The sequence below is a fragment of the Sarcophilus harrisii genome, chromosome 1, assembly GCF_902635505.1.
Source record: "Sarcophilus harrisii chromosome 1, mSarHar1.11, whole genome shotgun sequence".
Lineage (NCBI taxonomy): Eukaryota > Metazoa > Chordata > Mammalia > Dasyuromorphia > Dasyuridae > Sarcophilus > Sarcophilus harrisii.
The window spans coordinates 372,398,505-372,416,557 of NC_045426.1; the positions used below are offsets into that span (position 1 = coordinate 372,398,505).

At 33.1% G+C, this 18,053-nt stretch overlaps 1 protein-coding gene across 1 annotated transcript in view; it reads right to left on the bottom strand.

Annotated features, from left to right (window-relative positions):
• The window catches only part of PIK3C3 (phosphatidylinositol 3-kinase catalytic subunit type 3), a 179,252-nt gene that overhangs the window by 104,334 nt on the left and 56,865 nt on the right, over positions 1-18,053 (bottom strand). The window contains exons 14-16 of the mRNA XM_031946013.1: positions 6,763-6,868; positions 5,633-5,749; positions 3,444-3,575 (exon numbers count right to left, since the gene is read on the bottom strand). Coding sequence (XP_031801873.1) covers positions 3,444-3,575; positions 5,633-5,749; positions 6,763-6,868 — 355 coding nt within the window. The remainder of the gene's footprint in view (positions 1-3,443; positions 3,576-5,632; positions 5,750-6,762; positions 6,869-18,053) is intronic.

The window sequence follows — 18,053 nt, forward strand, 5'->3', positions numbered from 1 at the left end:
GGTCAAAGAACCACAAAGAAAATCAGAATAAAAAGTAAGGAGGAGGGAGTTCCAAGTACTGCAATTAGAAATATTTCTCTTTTCAAAAAATCTTCATCACTTTAACAAAAACAGTCTTCAAGTCATACAAAATGCTAGACAACACTTTATTTTTTAGTTCCTTTTCATGGATTTCAAGAAATACTTGGATTCTCTAGATTTTTCACGTGTTATATAAGTTGTTTGTGCCAAATCTTAAAGGGCACTGGTTTTACGTTTCTTAAGAAAAGTTCTTCATAGAAATCTGAAACCTAAAAATCAGATCATTGATAATAAAGTAATAATTAAACTTTTTTTGACTTGCATACACCTTTGAAATATTTTTATTGAAATATTTAAAATATATATGTTAAAATATATATTTGAAATATTTAAGAGTTGGTAGGATAGGCAGCATATTCCAATCTATTAGACATTTGGAATATAGGCACTATGTGATGAAATAGCAACAAAGAAGCCACTGTTCTACAGAGATTTGAAAATGATCAACTCTTCAGAATCTTCTAGACTTTGGGGACCTCCAGTAATAAAGTATAACCAGAAGGTTTTATATATATACATATATATATAATGTATACAAATATTATATAAGTATTACATATTGCAATATATATGATACATAACATATAAAGAAACATATAAAATACAATATAATAAAAATAAAAATACATTTCTCTAAGTGGAAATATGATGTCACGTGTGAAAAATCTGAAGGAGAGTGACGTAGATTTGCTGTATTAGTCTAAGATCCTGTCAAATTGCTAACAAAATGTCACTGAAACATTTATATTATAATGACTTAAAACAAATTAATAATCTCTAGTTCTTTAGCTAAATGTTTCCAGGGGTTTTGTATTAAGAATAAATAGTCTTCTTTTACTATTCAACTCCATAAACTTTATCAATTTGCCTTTAAATGTGTTAAATGTGTTGCCTTTGGTGCAAAACTAAAGTTGTCTTCTGTCTACAAAAGATGTTGATTAAAATTATTACTAGAATGAATAATATGTTAAATTGATCTCATCAATAGTTATTTTGTTTTCTATAAATAAAGCTGCAACCTCAAAATTTGAAAGAAAAAAAAAAAGCTTTTACTTTTACAATTAAGTCCCATCTCAAACTTTTGGACTCACCTTGGAACTTTCTAGGCAACACTATACTTAGTTGGACCTCCACATTTGTTCATGTATCATTAACAAAGTCACAGGGCAGGTAAGCATCTGAGATCAGAACCTAAATTTAGGTCTTCCCAATTCCAGATAGAGCATTTTATCCAGTGAACTATCTAGATCTTTCTCACCTATAAAATACTAATAATCATAGCACCTACATTATAATAGAGTTGTTCTGAAAATTAAATAAGAAGATATATATGTAAAGTGTTTTATAAATTTAAAAAACTATGAATGTCAACTATTACTATAGTTATATTGTATACACAATAGCCTCAACAAATTCTATTTTTATACTAATTGCACTCAATTTTCATACTATTGCTGTAGAAATGAGTGGAGAGATATGAACTAGATAATGATAACCAGAATTCAGGATTCAGAAATGGTGGGATTATAGGACACAAAGGATAACTGTTAATGGTTTAATGTATACAAGGCAGGAAGTCTAGCAGCACCGTAACCCACGGACTTGTGTGTGGTTCAGTGTTGTTAAACATTTTTAAATTATTTGAATAAAGGAATAGATGATGTGTTTATTAAATATGTATAAAATGAAAAGCTGAGTAACATAACAGATTCAGGATCCAAAAGATCTTGACTAGCTAGAGACTGAGTTGAATCTAATAAAATGAAATTCAATAAGGAAAAAGGTCTTATACTTTGATACAAAAAAAATCAATGTTACAAGAACAAAATAGCAATTCCAAAAAAATCTGAGGGTATTAGTGGACTACAAGCTCAACAATCAGTGGTATGATATGTTAGCCAAAGAAGCTAATGAGATCTTGTTCTTTATTAAGGGAGGCAGAGCTCCCCCAAAAAAGGAGGTGGTAATCCCATTACAACCTGGCCTGAATAGACTCCATCTTGAGTATTATATTTATTTCTGTGCATGACATTTTAAAAATGACACTGATCAGCTGGAAACTGTCCAGAAAAGAAGAGCTCAGAGCTACATGAGGAATAGTTTAAAAAAAAAATAAAAAACAAAGCTGGGCATATTAAGCTTGGCAAAAAACCATTCAGAAGAGCCATGATAACTGTCTTTACGTACATGAGAGGCTGTCATATAGAAGATAGATTAGAAATTTTCTTTTTAGACCCAGAATGCAAAATAAGAAACAATGCAAAAAAGTTGAAGAGACAAATTCACATTTCATGTTAAACAAGGCAAATTTCCTAACAATTAAGTTACAGAAAAATGGAAAAAAAAAAAAAAAAAAAAAGCATCCCTTAAGAAGTAGGAAGTGCCCTCTTCTTGAAATGTTTAAGCAGATGGCAGAAAACTATTCCTGACTAGAGTGTGTTGGATGAGCATTCCTGCTTTGTGGCTACTGAGGTTTCTTTGAACTCTCAAATCCTATGCTTCTATGAAATATCTGTACTTTGAATGTGTTTGAACAAAAGAAAATAAGTTTATCTTCTACAGATTACTTTAAAGTTGTTTAAATCCTTCTTGGTTTCTTTGTCACTCTTTTGTACTTTTCTATGTTCTTTTTTTAGATTCTTGTGAGTCTAATTACCCACAATCCTTAAACCAGACTAATTCAATCCTGCCCTCTTTGAATCATACATTCTGGGAGCCATCATATGATGGTGTAGTGATATGCACTACTCTGATGCCAATGCTGCAATCTGCATCCGTTTGCAAAGTCAGCTTTCCATTTCCAATACCAAGTCAATTTGCAACCAGCCAAAGAGCTGGGAACATTAAGGACTAAAGGGAACTGCAACTCAGTAAATATTAGGCACGATCCAGACTTCACAAAGTATATATGGAGATGGGATGATATTAAAATACCCAACTGGGAGTCATACCCATTTAAAGATGTATCTGAATGTATTATGCACAAGTTTTTGCAAATTTAAAGTAATTTTTAATGTCCTGTGTTACAGGAGCAAGTATGGCTTAGATTATTAATTTGCTCTGGACATTTAAGACTTTTAAATAAGAAAACAAGGACATAAAAAGATATTTCACATACTACAAATATTAATGCAGAGACATGACAAAGATATAAAGACTAAAATGCATGAATAATTAAAGTTTCCCTTCTTTGTTTTTAACTATATCTTATTAACTTAAATCAAATCATTAATAATTTAATCATTAATCACCAATAATGATTAAATGATTAAACTGTAATCCCTATACTGTAATAATTTTCCCAAAATTTTGGAGAATCAAATTAGTCTCATACAAATTAAAGCCTATGCATCTATCATTACCTTAAATAGTGTAGCTGTCTCTGGAATTATTCCTTTAATTTTCACCTGTGGTTCTAAAGGCAATGGGATGAGTTCCACATCTGACAAATTCATCTTTTCGTTGTCTCCCAGCAAGGCCTGCAGCCTTTCATTCTAGGGAACAGACCAATAAAAGCTTGATTAAAATTAAAAAGGAATAGCTTAAATGGTGAAACTATTAAGAGAAGTATTACTAACTCTTCACTATTAGTTAAGGGGCAGTCTATTTTATGTAAAAATATAAAAAACAGGACATCTAGGTGATGCAATGAATAAAATCTCAAGCCTGGCTTCAGACACTTATTAGTTGTGTAACCCTGGACACATCACTTAACACTGTTTACCTCAGTTTGCTCACCTGGAAAATGAACTGGAGAAGGAAATGGCAAACTGTTCCTTATCTTTGCCAAGAAAACCCCAAATGGGGGGTCACAAAGAATCAGACATGACAGTAGCAATTCAATGACAATATATAAAAACAACAAAAAGCAAACAGAATGAATATGTATATAAGCACATACGTCACATATAGGGTATATATGATGTTCACTGTCCTTCATTTTAAAAGACCAATGACATGAAGAAGATGATTCCATGACATGCAAGTGAAATGGAATTAAGTGAGGAAGGGCTGTGCAAAGTGAACAACCTCACTATCTCCTCCAAAATGGCAAGACATAATTCAGACAGACTAGTGCTGGCCCTGGGTGAAGTGGGAAACCTTGGTATTTTTAAGCTAAGCTCTTTGCCAGCTCTCAATCTGATTGGGCTAATGCTCACTGAGTGATTAACTTTAGGTAAGAAATGAGGCAGCACAGCTTATTTTACCTAGCCAAAAAAAAAAAAAAACCTGCAATTACTTTGAGCCATCCTAGTCCAAACAATGATCCAATGAGGGTTGGCTTGGACCTATTATTAACCAATCAATGGAGAGTAACAGTGATTTGGGTTTAAGACATGGTCATTAAAAGAAATCCAGCCAATAAACCTCAAGATATCTTCTGAACCAAAGTTTATAGTCCTTTGGGCAGAGCATCCCCACAGGGAAGGTTAACCCTATGTGGACAGAGACAGAGGAAGGAGGGAAAGGAAAAAGGTAAGGAAGGATGAAGGGACAGAAAGACGAAGGGAAGGAAGCAAGGTGTATGAGACACATTTGTTTGATTAACTTCAGGGCTACTGATGTGGTGTAACTCTCTTAAGAGATCAAAGGCTTAAAAGCATAGTAGCTGAGAAATATGTTTCATAAAATTCAGGTGTGATTTATGTTGCAAAAGGAAGAAAGGAAAATTCCCTATTAACAGAAATTTCTGTATGAAGGACTTGAAATAAAGTTCATCTTGTTATACTTAAAGATATAATTATGATCATACTTAAATAAAGTTAAAGAGTTAAATTTCTGTTTCAAAGGATATGAAAAATTATTTGCCAAAGTTCCCCTTTTGGAATTCATTTTAAATTATGTCTTAGACACTATACAAGTGAGAATGTCATCATGCTGTTTCTATGCATTCTATGTTAATATACCATTATCATTTGATTTATGGGATACCATAGCTATCCCTCCTTTTAACCTTACTATTCATTTTCTCCTTGCTCCCATATTGCTTCTATCCTCTCCTCAATTTGAGTTTAGATAAGAGGAAGGCTAAACTCATTATTTAAAAAAAAAAAGAAAAAAGTTAAATTCATAAGAACTGGTAGCAGTGCTCAAAAGCTAAGAAATAACATTCATTTCTTTTGACTGCTAGGTAACATGCAAAGTCACATAATGAATAAGTTTGAGAATAATTATTTTCAGAGACACAGAAAAGTGACATCATCACACTGAAGTTAAATTAAAAAAAAAAAACTCAATTGAGTAGAAACAATGTAATACTGAAACTGGATCATGAGTAAAAAGACTTAAGTTTTTTAGTCCCAATTTTGTTATTAACTTCTGTGATTCCCCAATAAGTCACTTGACTTGTCTAAGCCTCAATTCCCTTATCTATGAAATTAGGTGATTTGATATTGGGTATACTAAGATCATGTCTGGTTCTAAAATTTTATCATCCTAAGTATGATATTTTAATTTCAAAACATCAACAAACCAAAGTAGTTACTAGATAAAACTAACTTCTTTGCCACAAAGGGTCCCAAATTAGAAGCAGAGAAAACAAAGGGTTTACCTTTTTCTTACGATTTCCACTTTCCCGTTGCACAGCTTTCATTAAACAAACCAGTCGATCTACAAATGTCTGTTGTGCAGCCAGCAAAGAACGCATAACTCTTACAGACTTATCACCCTGAGTGAATTAAAAAAAAAAAAAAAAAAAAAAAAAAAAAAAAAAAGGAAAAAAAAAACTTTTCTATACAATATTGATAGGGGTTTTCTTTATTTATTCTTTTTGATAACCATAAACTCCAAGATAAAGATGAATTGAAAAAAATTAATTATCTTGATTCAAAGATAATGAGCAATATTGTCTCCAGTAAGAAGTCTTATCATCACATCTAGGTTGAAAACTTAGTAATCTTCATTGAAGATTAGTTTGTCAACAATACACTCCAAATAGCATAACTCATGTAATAAGATATAGTTAACATTTATTCAATAAATGTATTAAGTGCCTACTATATACAAGAAATTGGTTGCACTCAAAGAAATGCAAATTTTTAGATTAAAAAAAAAGCTATCTTTCCTCAAGGTGCTAACAAAATGGTAGGAAAGAGGGCTATTATAGATAGTATTCTAAAAGTTTAAGACTGCTGAGACAGTTTGTGTATTTGTCCAATAAATGGAATTCTATGAGGTATGGAAGATGGAGAAATAACTTTCCTGAAACTAAGAAGAAAGGCATGATGGCTGAATAGATTTTGAAGTTAAGCTTTTAATTTAAATAAGTGACAATGACAGAAGACTGTGAGGTGAATTAATCAAGAGGAGAATTTAACAATCAACCAGGTCCTTTACAACTAAGAAGTGTCATGCTATAATACAAATATACAATTTTAATTATCTTGAGAGTTAAATTAGAATTGAATGTATTTAAAATGAGAAGTGCTAGATATTGCTAGATAAAGCAATAGATTTAAGCAGAAAGACAATTCTTTCTTATTACTCTTCCGCCCTCTACTGGCTAACTAGTGACATGATTTCAAGAATCAATGTAGATCAGAAAAGGAAAATCAAATATTTTTGAAAAGTGCTGGAAGGCAAAGGATTCTATTTATAAATGAACTATAAATAAATCAGAAAATTAGAGCTCATAGAAAGCATTTTTCTTTTTCTTATTTTCAAGTAAAGTCTTATTATTACCTTCAGTAATGCCTGGCTGAATCTTCTCATTACATTCAGGTACATTTCATGTGTCTTTGGGTCTCTCTGCTGGGTATCTTGATCTTCACATTCTACTATAACATACCTTTAAAAAGTAGGTAAGAGTATTTTCTTGGTTGAAATAAAAATGAAGCTGATTTACCTCATGTTTCATAAATAAAAGGCCCTTTGGCAAACTTTAGAAAGTAATGTCAGCTTCTCTTACTGGCATTAACATCATAATTTTATACCTGTCTTTTTTTCCCCCCAAATACACAATGATTGAAATTCACAATGTAACTATGAAATGCAACACTGCATAACAGAGAAAAACAAATCTCCAAATCAGGAAGATCTGATTTCAAGTCCCATGCCTTACACATTCTGGCAATGGGAGCCATGACAGGTTATTAAATCTGTTAGTGCCCCAAGTATTTTTTAAAGAGTTGCTGAGTAGGTGTTCAGTAGTATCACCAGGAGATTTCCTTTTCTAATAGTGTCGCACACACACACACACACACACACACACACACACACACACACCAATGAAATCAGATTTAAACAAATAAGCAAAAAAAAATTAAAAACCCTAAGAAAACATTTTTTATTGATGAAAAATTAATCTGGTGACCTACCACTTTTGCTAAAAGTACTCTAAGGATAGGGATATTAATGTTATATATGTTGTGCTTTATGAAACATCTTCTAAACTATTATACATTTGAAATTCATTAACAGTTCAGCAAGTATAGCAAGATAAGAATTGCACTTTCCATTTTACATAGCAAAGTTTTTTTCTGGATGTTTTGGATGATATATGGAAAATTTTTCCTTATATTCAGCCAAAATTTCCCATTCTATGATATCCAGATACTATTCTTAGTTTTACCCTCTGAAATCTAAAAGACCAAATATCATTCCTCACCTACATAAAAGCTCTCAACTCATAAAAGTTGCCATCATATTTTCTATTTAGTCTTTTCTACAAGCCGAACATGCCCAGTTCATTCAGGTGATTTTTATATAGTACAGTTTTCAATCTTTTTACCAGAACCAAATCAAATATACCAGATATGGTCTACCCACAACAGACTATACGGTCACTATGAACTTTCATAATGTTGTCTAAAACATTTAGCCATCTACCATTTGATATTGGTATCGTATTGAACCTGCAGACTAGTACCACTCCCAATTCTTTTTCACACTGATATTTAGGATTTCCTCTCCTCTCTATTTACACAATTAAATTTTTATATTCAAGTATATGGCTGTGTATTTCTCTCTATTAAATTTCAACTTTTAAAATTCGGTGTGTATGCTTACATGTCAAAGTCTTTTGGGATTCTAATTTTGAAATCAAACATCTTCACTTCCAACTGGTGTGATATTCAAATCTGATAGAAGCCAAGCCATTGATTAAAAATTATGAATAATGCAAATTAAGACAACCCTGAGATACCACTACACATCTCTCAGATTGGCTAAGATGATAAGAAAAGATAATGACAAATGTTGGAGGGCATGTAGGAAAAATAGGACACTGATGCATTGTTGGTGGAATTGTAAATGGATCCAACCACTCTGGAGAGCAATTTGGAACCTATTGATCCAGCAGTGTTACTACGGGGCTTACATCCCAAAGAGATCTTAAAGAAGGGAAAGGGACCCACATGTGCAAAAATGTTTGTGGCAGTTCTTTTTGCAGTGGCAAGAAACTGGAATCTGAGTGAAGGCCCATCAACTGGAGAATGGCTGAATAAATTGTGGTATATGAATGTGATGGAATATTATTGTTCTGTAAGAAATGACCAGCAGGATGATTTCAGAAGGGCTTGGAGAGACCTTCATGAAGTGACACTAAGTGAAATAAGCAGGAAATCATTATATGCGGCAACAACAAGACTATATGATGATCAATTCTGAAGAATGTGGCTCTCTTCAACAATGAGACAATGCAAATCAGTTCCTATTGTTCAGTAATAAAGAGAATCAGCTAGACCCAGAGAGAGAACTATGGGAAATGAGTGTGGACCACAACATAGTATTTCCACTCTTTCTGTTATTGTTTGCTTGCATTTTTGTTTTCCTTCTCAGGTTTTGTTTCCTCCTCTATAGATCCGATTTTTCTTGTGCAGCAAAATAACTGTATAAATATGTATACATGTATTCTACTTAACATATACTTTAACATGTAAGAGACTGCCTGCCACCTATGGGAGGGGGTAAGAGGAAGGAAAGAAAAAGTTGGAACAAAAGGTTTAACAAGGGTCAATGTTGAAAAATTACCCATGCATGTTTTATAAATAAAAAGCTATATTATACAGAAAATTTTGATTATATCAAGTTGAAAAGTTTTTGTACAAACAAGACTAATGCAGACAACATTAGAAGGGAAGCAATAGACTGGGAAAACATTTTTACAGTCAAAGGTTCTGATAAAGGACGCATTCAAGCCATTCTCCAATTGATAAATGGCCAAAGGATATGAACAGACAATTCTCAAAGAAATTGAAACCATGTCTAGCCATATGAAAAGATGCTCCAAGTCATTATTAATCAGAGAAATGCAAATTAAGACAACTCTGAGATACCACTACACACCTGTCAGATTGGTTAGAATGACAGGGAAAGATAATGCGGAATGTTGGAGGGGATGTGGGAAAACAGGGACACTGATACATTGTTGGTGGAATTATGAATACATCCAGCCATTCTGGAGAGCAATTTGGAACTATGCTCAAAAAGTTATCAAACTGTGCATACCCTTGGATCCAGCAAGCAATGTTTCTACTGGGCTTATATCCCAAAGAGATCCTAAAGGAGGAAAAGGGACCCACATGTGCAAAAATGTTTGTGGTAGCCCTCTTTGTAGTGGCAAGAAGCTGGAAACTGAGTGGATGTCCATCAATTGGAGAATGACTGAATAAATTGTGGCATATGAACATTGTGGAATATTATTGTTTTGTAAGAAATGACCAGCAGGATGATTTCAGAAAGGCCTGGAGAGACTTACACGAACTGATGCTGAGTGAAATGAGCAGTACCGGGAGATCATTATATACTTCAACAACAATACTATAGGATGATCAATTCTGATGGACATGGCCTTTTTCAACACTGAGATGAACCAAATCAGTTCCAATATAGCAGTAATGAATTGAACCAGCTACACCCAGTGAAAGAACTCTGGCAGATGATTATGAACCACTACATAGAATTCCCAATCCCTCTATTTTTTTGTCCACCTGCATTTTGGATTTCCTTCACAGGCTAATTGTACACTATTTCAAAGTCCAATTCTTTTTGTACAGCAAAATAACTGTATGGACATGTATACATATATTGTATTTAACTTATACTTTAATATATTTAACATGTATTGGTTAACCTGCCTTCTGGGGGAAGAGGTGGGAGAGAAGGAGGGGAAAAGTTGGAAGAAAATCAATTGTGAATGCTGAAAAATTACCCATGCATATATTTTGTAAATAAAAAAAAAAAGCCATAATAAAAAAAATTATGAATAAAACAAGACGAGGGTCAAATGCCTGGAGAACACTGTTAAGAGTTTTTTTCCCAAAATGACATCTATCCACTAATCACCTTTATTTTTGGATATGGTCATCCAATCAATTGTGACTTTACTTAATCATATTATTATTCAATCTTCATCTCTCCATCTTGCCATTTGTCATGACAAACTCTGTCAAATGCCTTGCTGACATGCATTGACCCTCGTATTCCCTGATCTACAAGCCTAGCAACCCTGTCAAAAAGAGAAATGAAATTAGTCTGATGATGACCAAAACTTAGCTCCCAATAACTGTTTCCTTTTTAAATGCTCATAAGCCAACCCTTTAATAATATATTTTAGAATTTTACAAGGAAAAAAAAACAGTGAACATCTATTTGAGAAATAAAGGGTTTTGTTTTATAGCTGCATTCTCTTCACTCAACCATATTCATCATTCTAATACAGTTAATTCCCTAGTTTTTCTGAGCTATGCTGAACACAATTTAGGGGTAGGGATTTTGGAGTTTGGATGCATTTTGATCTATATAGGCAGTTCCTTATTAAAATAATTATCTCTAACAATGCTTTCATCTAGTCTATAATGCACAGTCTTGGAAAGTTGTTAGGTCATGGAGCAATAAAGTGACTTATCCAGGAACAGAGTATGTGTGTGTATGTGGGTGTGTGTGAGGGGTGTGCATGCAAGAGAAAGAGAGAGAGACAAACACACACAGAGAGAGACAGACAGACAGACAGACACAGAGAGATTCCTACTGTATCCAGGATCATCCCTAGTCATTCTGGCAGAATTTGAAAGCAAATCTATCTTGATTTAGAGACATGTGTTTCTATCCAAATCACCCTGGTATTATTAGGAGAACAGTTTTTATATTTTAGTAAATGTTGGATACCTTATTTCTGCTTCCTTCATTTTACAAACTATAATCCTATAAACAATTGAGATATTTACCTATTAATTTTGAAGTATGAGAGTAAATAAAGCTCACCCAAGCTTCTAAAGAAAAGATATTTACTTATTAATTTTCAAGTATATGAGAGTTTTCTTTAGAAGCTTGGGTGAGCTTCATTTATTCTTCTTAATAGCCATAAACTCCAAGATAGAGACAAATTGAAAAAAGACTAATTATCTTGTTTTAAAGATAATGAGAAACACTGGGTCCAGTTAAAGTCCTATCATCACATCTAAGTTAAAACTTTATGATTCTTCATTAAAGAATATAAATCATTTAGCAATCAACAAGAATTTATTGCTATGTGCCAAGAACTATGCTGAGGACACAAAGAGTGACAAATAGTACTGCTGAACTAAAGGAATTCACTTTCTGATGGAGAGATGACATATAAATTAATTATGTACACAGGAGATGAATACATTGAAAATGGAAGACAATGTCATAAAAGTAAGTCCCAGCAGCTGGAGAAACTGGGAAAGATCCCAAAAGATGCCTAAAGAAGGAGGAAGTCAAGCTGGGGTTAGAAAAGAGCCGTGAATCCAGGAAACAGAAATGAAGAGGAAGAGGTGGGTGGGGAAAAAACATCCATATATGGAGGATTAGCAGTACACATGCATGGAGTCAGAAGATCGCATTGTTCCATATGAGGAATAGCCAAGAGGCCAATGTCACTGGATTGCAGAGTCTATGGAAGGGAAAAGAATATAAGCAAACAGGAAAGGGGTCAGGTGAAGGGATTGAATGAAATAGGTTTTGTTATTATTTTAATATTTGATCCTGGAGGTAAAAAAAGAACCATTAGAGACTAATAAGACAGAAGGTGACATGGTCAAACTTGCACATAAGGAAAATTATTTTGACAGTTTAATGAAAAATGAAAGTCATACCTGAGCCAGGGAAATTGTTATTATAACAGTCTTAGAAAAGACTGTTGAAAATCTGAACCAGGATGGCAGCAATGTGAATGGAGAGAAGCAACTTGTTACATCTCAAGACAGTCAGTTTCACTTTTGGGTAGCTGAGATTATAAGGAAATTTTTTCTTGATATCCCATCTAAAGTGACTTTTTGGAAATATTATTCTTTGTTCAACCTTTGGAAGCAAAAAAGAAAAATCTATTCCCTTTTTACATGAGAGCCCTTCAAATACTTTAAGATAGCTATTATGTGCCCTTGTGTCATCTCTTCTCTAGGTGAAACATGCCTAATTATTTCAGTCTCTTCATATGATATAGATTCAAGATTCTTTGCCACTCATGCTACCATGCTCAAGACACTTTCCAAAAATATAGGAGCCACAATCTCAGAACTGTACAGGTGATAGGTGTATCATCTGTACAGGTGTGCTAGGTGATACAAGGGATAGAGCACCAACCCTGGAGTCAGAGCCAAGTTAAAATCCAGCCTCGGGCATTTAATAATTGTGTGACCATTGGCAAATTATTTGACCCCGTTTGTCTCAGTTTCCTAATCTGTAAAATGAGCTAGAGAAGAAAATGGCAAACCACAAAAATGGCAAGAAAACTCCAAATAGAGTTAGACATAATAACAAAAACTCTAGGTAAGGTTTGGTGAAGACAGAAGATAGAGGAATTAGCACTTGCCTATCCCAAGAAGTTTTATCTCTCTCACTACAGCCCAAGCTCTCATTAACTTTTTTGGCAGTCAGATTATTCTTTTGATTCACAATTACAGGTTAACTAAAACCCTAGCTTCTATCCTGATTCCACTTCTAATTCTTAACTTTTCCACTTCATCAATAGCAGCATCCATAGACTGACTATACTACTTCTAGCACTACACCCTCCACCTCTGACTGGTGATTACTTGTCTGGGACCACCATTTCATGTCTAGGTTATTCCTGTTCCCTATTCTTCCTGCTAAACTCACTTCATGCTCTTCACCTACCTTCCACCTCTTTTACACCTTAAGGGAAGGAATTGTTTTTGTTTTGTTCTTGTTTCTTTTATTTGTATTCCATTGTGCCCCATACAAAGTAGATATCTAATAAATGCTCTATTAATCTGAGAATTTTTTAAAAACCACTGTTTATTCAAATGGCTCCCCATCTTATATTTCTAAAGATTTTTTTTTTGTATTCTAGAGAAAGATTTTACATTTATCTTGATTGAATTTGTTATTAGTTCCAGCTCAATGTTCTTACCAGTCAAGACCTTTTCTTCAGATCTTGACTATCTATTGTCATTGACAAGGTTTTCAACAGCATAAAGCCAAGGACAAATCTCTAGAATATTCTCCTGGAGACATCTTGCCATGGTGACAACCATTAACAACTACTTTGAATCCAGTCATTCAACCAGTTCTATATACATGTAATTCTATTACTGTCTAATTCATGTTTCCACTTTCTCCACAAGACCATTATGAAATACTTTTATCAAAAACTTTCATAAAATCTCAGTCAACTCCATCCCAAAAATTCTCATCTACTATTTAATCATCCTGACAAAGGTCATCTGTCACAATCTGATTTTGATGGAGTATTTTTGGCTCTTTCTAATAACCATTTTCCTTTTTAGAAATTTTCCAATCATTTTTTTAATAATCAATTCTAGAATTTTCCCCAAAAAAGAAGTCAAAATCAAATTTGAGTATCTAAATTTTGAGGAAGTCAAACCTATAATTTGCAGACTTTTTTTCCTTTTCTAAAATAATGAAACCATGTTTGTCCTACATTCTAATAGTCCATCACTCACTTTTCTGCCCAACTATCACTGATAAAACATAGGCACTATACATGTATGCACATGTTCAATATATCGCTGACACTTACTCAGCAATCACACCTGCCACTTTTTTTTCCTAAAGACTCAAGGATATAGTTCATCTTGGCCAGGTGATTTGAATTCATCAAGGGTAGCATAATATTCTCTTACTCTTTCTTTACTTATCTTGCATATCAATTTATATTACTCATTTTTGTTTTGTCATTTTCAGCAGAAAGGTCATCTTACTTTGAAGAGAAAAAGAACAAAATAGTAATTGAGCAATTCTGCCTTCTCTATGACTAGTTATGTTTGTCTCCTCCTCCCAATATGGCAGAGAGGGCAAGCAAAGGGATCCTCTTTCTTGTCCTTAGCCTTCCTTGCCAAATCTAGCCCATTGTGAGATTTAGTATTATTGAAATTGTTTTTAAAGGAACATACTATACTGATATCCATTTTCTGTTAGCAGGCTTTTTTCATTTTCTATACATTTCTTTTTAAAATCTGAGTTGGTTGGTGAATTTTCTATGCATCTTTAGGCAAATTCTACTGTTCTGCCTCATAAAATTTATTTTCACTTTTTTCCTCTCTCCATGCCATGGCATCCTACATATCTTTCCCACACTTTTTAAAACTATCTCTACACTCTTTAAAATTTGATTTCTAAAATCTAGAGTGAGTAATTTCAGAATATGGCAAAGTATTTTTCTTTTCTATCACCAACTCTAGGATGGAGACTTTTCTTCAAGGTTCTCATCATTTCCAGTTCAGCAGTTCCTCTCTTTTAATAAAGAATCAAATCCAAAATCCCTTTACTGGGCCCTTTACCTTTAGAAGAACTAAATTATCTTAAGGGGATGCCCTTTAGTTGGAGAATGGCTGAATAAGTTATGCTATATGAATATAATGGGATATTATTGTTTTATAAGAAATGATGAGCAGACTTTCAGAAAAGCCTGGAGAAACTTACATGAACTGATGCTGAGTGAAGTGAGCAGAATCAGGAGAACAGTGTACACAGCAACAAAATTATGTGAGGATTAACATGATGGATATGGCTCTTTTCAGCAATGAAGTGATTCAGACCAATTCCAGTGGTCTAGTGATGGAGAGAGAGCCATCTGTACTCAAAGAGGAGTGTGGGGACTGAGTGTAGGTCACAATATGGTGTTTTTACCTTTTTTGTTGTTAGATTGCTTTTTTTTTCTTCATTTTTTTTCATTTTTGATCTGATTTTTTCCTACGAAGCATGATAGATGTAGAGATATGTTTAGAAGAGGTGAACATTTTAACCTACGTTGGATTGTTTGCTGTCTACAAAATGGGTAGGGGAGGAGAGAAGGAGAAAAGTTTGGAGCATGGGATTTACAGGGATGAATGTTGAAAACCATCTTTGCATGTATTTTAAAAATAGAAAGCTTTCATTAAAAAAAACTGACTTAGAGAAAAATAAATCTGACTATACATGTAATTGAAAAAAAATAAAATTCTACTAAAAAAAAAAAGCCCTTCTGGCTCAGGAAAAAGAAAAAAAAAAACACAAAAAAATTAAATCATCACTAAGGCAAGTCAAGCCAAGTTAAGAGAGCCCCAATAGGCTAGTTTAGGCCCATAGGAACTTTAATCATTTAAAGCTATTTGACATACAGCACATCTCTCCTTATTCAGAATGACCAGTGAATTCAATTCAGTTCAGTGAAATCATAGCATTTTAGAATTAGAAAGACACTTTAAAGGTCATCCAGCCCATTCCTTCCTTGAAGTAAAAATTCTTTATACATCAATTTTTGCAAGAGGTGACTCATCTCCTGCCTGAACATCTCTAGTCTTTCTTCAACAAACAAGCAGAAAGTTGTAATTCAAGGAGGCAAATTTGATCTCATAGATATCTTAATATTTAATGGGATGACATCCAAGACTAGAGCATGGTTTCTGGATAGGTATACCTAATTCATGAGAAACAGGGCAGGTTAAAAGAGTGTGGGAAATATTATATATATTAAGAATCCATACATTAGAAAATCCAGAAATCTGAGAGTAAAAACATAATGGACAGAATTTGGACAAAAGAGAAATGCGGGAGAAACAGAAGGTTATTTTCATTGCCATATACTGTAGACTGGTTAGACACAGAATAGATCATAAACGTGGCAGTGAAGCTTGGTAGAATGTATATAAAATTGATAAATATAGCTTTATTTTTTTAAAAATCTACATAGGGAAAAAAAACCCAATACTTTCGTGAAACAACAAGAAGTCTTCAGTAACCTTGTGGAGGCTATATAATTTATGAGTTGTCCTATTATTTTTGATTCCTTTCATGTGAATGGAAAAGTCTCCATATTTCAGATAAGAAATGAAAGAGAAATAAAAGTTAGAGGATGTTGCAAAAGATGCTTCTGAACTTTCAATGACAAAGGCATTTAATTTCAAAAACATTATGAAATATGTAAAACTAAGTTCTAATCAAGTTTCTAATGAAGTGCCACAAGGCCTTCCTTTAACACATGGAAGATTATATGCTTATAAAATTTAAGATTTATATTAAGTCAGAAGGGACAGCTAATACAATAGAAGACAGAATAAGGATTCAAAAAAGATTTAAACAGGTAAGATCTTGTTTAAGTAAGTAAGTAAGATCCACACTAATACTTCAGTACTTCCAACAAACACAGGAAAATATAGACCTCACAGGAGAGAAGTAAAGTTTGATTACTAAATTACAAACTTTTTTTTGCTATGACAGGAGGTTTAAAAATAACTACAAAGGAATGTAAAACAAGTTAACTTAATTTGTGCATTTTTGTAAGAGACGTGAAAAGTTAAAACACAAATGTCATTTAAGAAAAAAGCAAGCAAAACTATTCACTAAATGCAGCAAATAATTTAAAATGTGCTTTAAATTCAGAATTGTGGCTTGCTTGAGTCTATGGAATAGAAATAAAAATTCAGAAAAGGATAGAGAATAAGAACAAAGGAAAGAAAAAGGGGGAAAAAGGGGAAACTAGATTACTTTAGAGAATTATAGAAAATAAAGCATTAAGAATGGAAAGGAAGACATTAAGAAGTAAGTAGGAGAGAAATAAGAAAATGGATGTTTGGTAGACTCTAGCTACAAAAAAAGCATCAAATGATTCTCTGTACTATTAACAGTCTCACCTCCCTCTTGTCTTCCTTTATTTTCTCCCTCTCTGTCCATATCAAAGCATGCTCCTAAAAAAAATTAGTTATATCCAATTTGTTGTGAATTTAAGGCTATTATATTTCTTTTCAAAGTGGTAACTGAAGTTGAAATTCTCAAACTGTGTAGGGCTACTTCTAAAAGAAATTTTACCATCAACAAGCAGAATCAGTAGGAAGTTTGGAGAAAGTTTAAGGAGAATGTCTATTCCTAAAATTTAAAAATTTAAGCACCTGACCATAAATCTTAGAATCCACCTGCAAAACACCTATTGGTGCTTTTATTAGAATTAAGAAAACAGACAAAAACAAAGGTCAGATTTTTTTGGGTGATAAATGATACAGCCTTAGGAGAGGTGTAGCTAAAATGCACATTTAGTCTCATATTCGAGATAGTAAGCCCACTTGGAGAAATCTAACATTTGCCTTGAGAAAAACAAAGAAAGAAAGAAATAGCTCTACAAAATCGTAAAAACCCTCCATTAGAGTGGGCAATATGAAGATACTGAAGGAAGAAGGGAAAAGAAAAAGAGGCCTTATAGTAAAAAACAATTATACCTTTTTTCAATGGGTAAGAGAGGAAGAGAGGGAAAGAATCTGGAGATGAATATAAAAATGTTTTTATATCCAGTTGTAGAGTCAAACTGAAGTAGAACTAATTAATCACACTGATTTCAATATCATATTACAGTAACTGCCATATTTTCCCAAGCCAAGAAAAGAATTCTGAAGTGACACCCTGAAAATTTAGTTCAAGAAAGTAAAGCATATTTTGGTAAGTGATAATTCAGACTTTGTTATATAATAAAAGTATAAACAACTAATGCCACACTTTTTATTTATTTTTTTTTTTGCCTTTTTTTTTTTCCTGAGGCAATTGGGGTTAAGTGAGTTGCC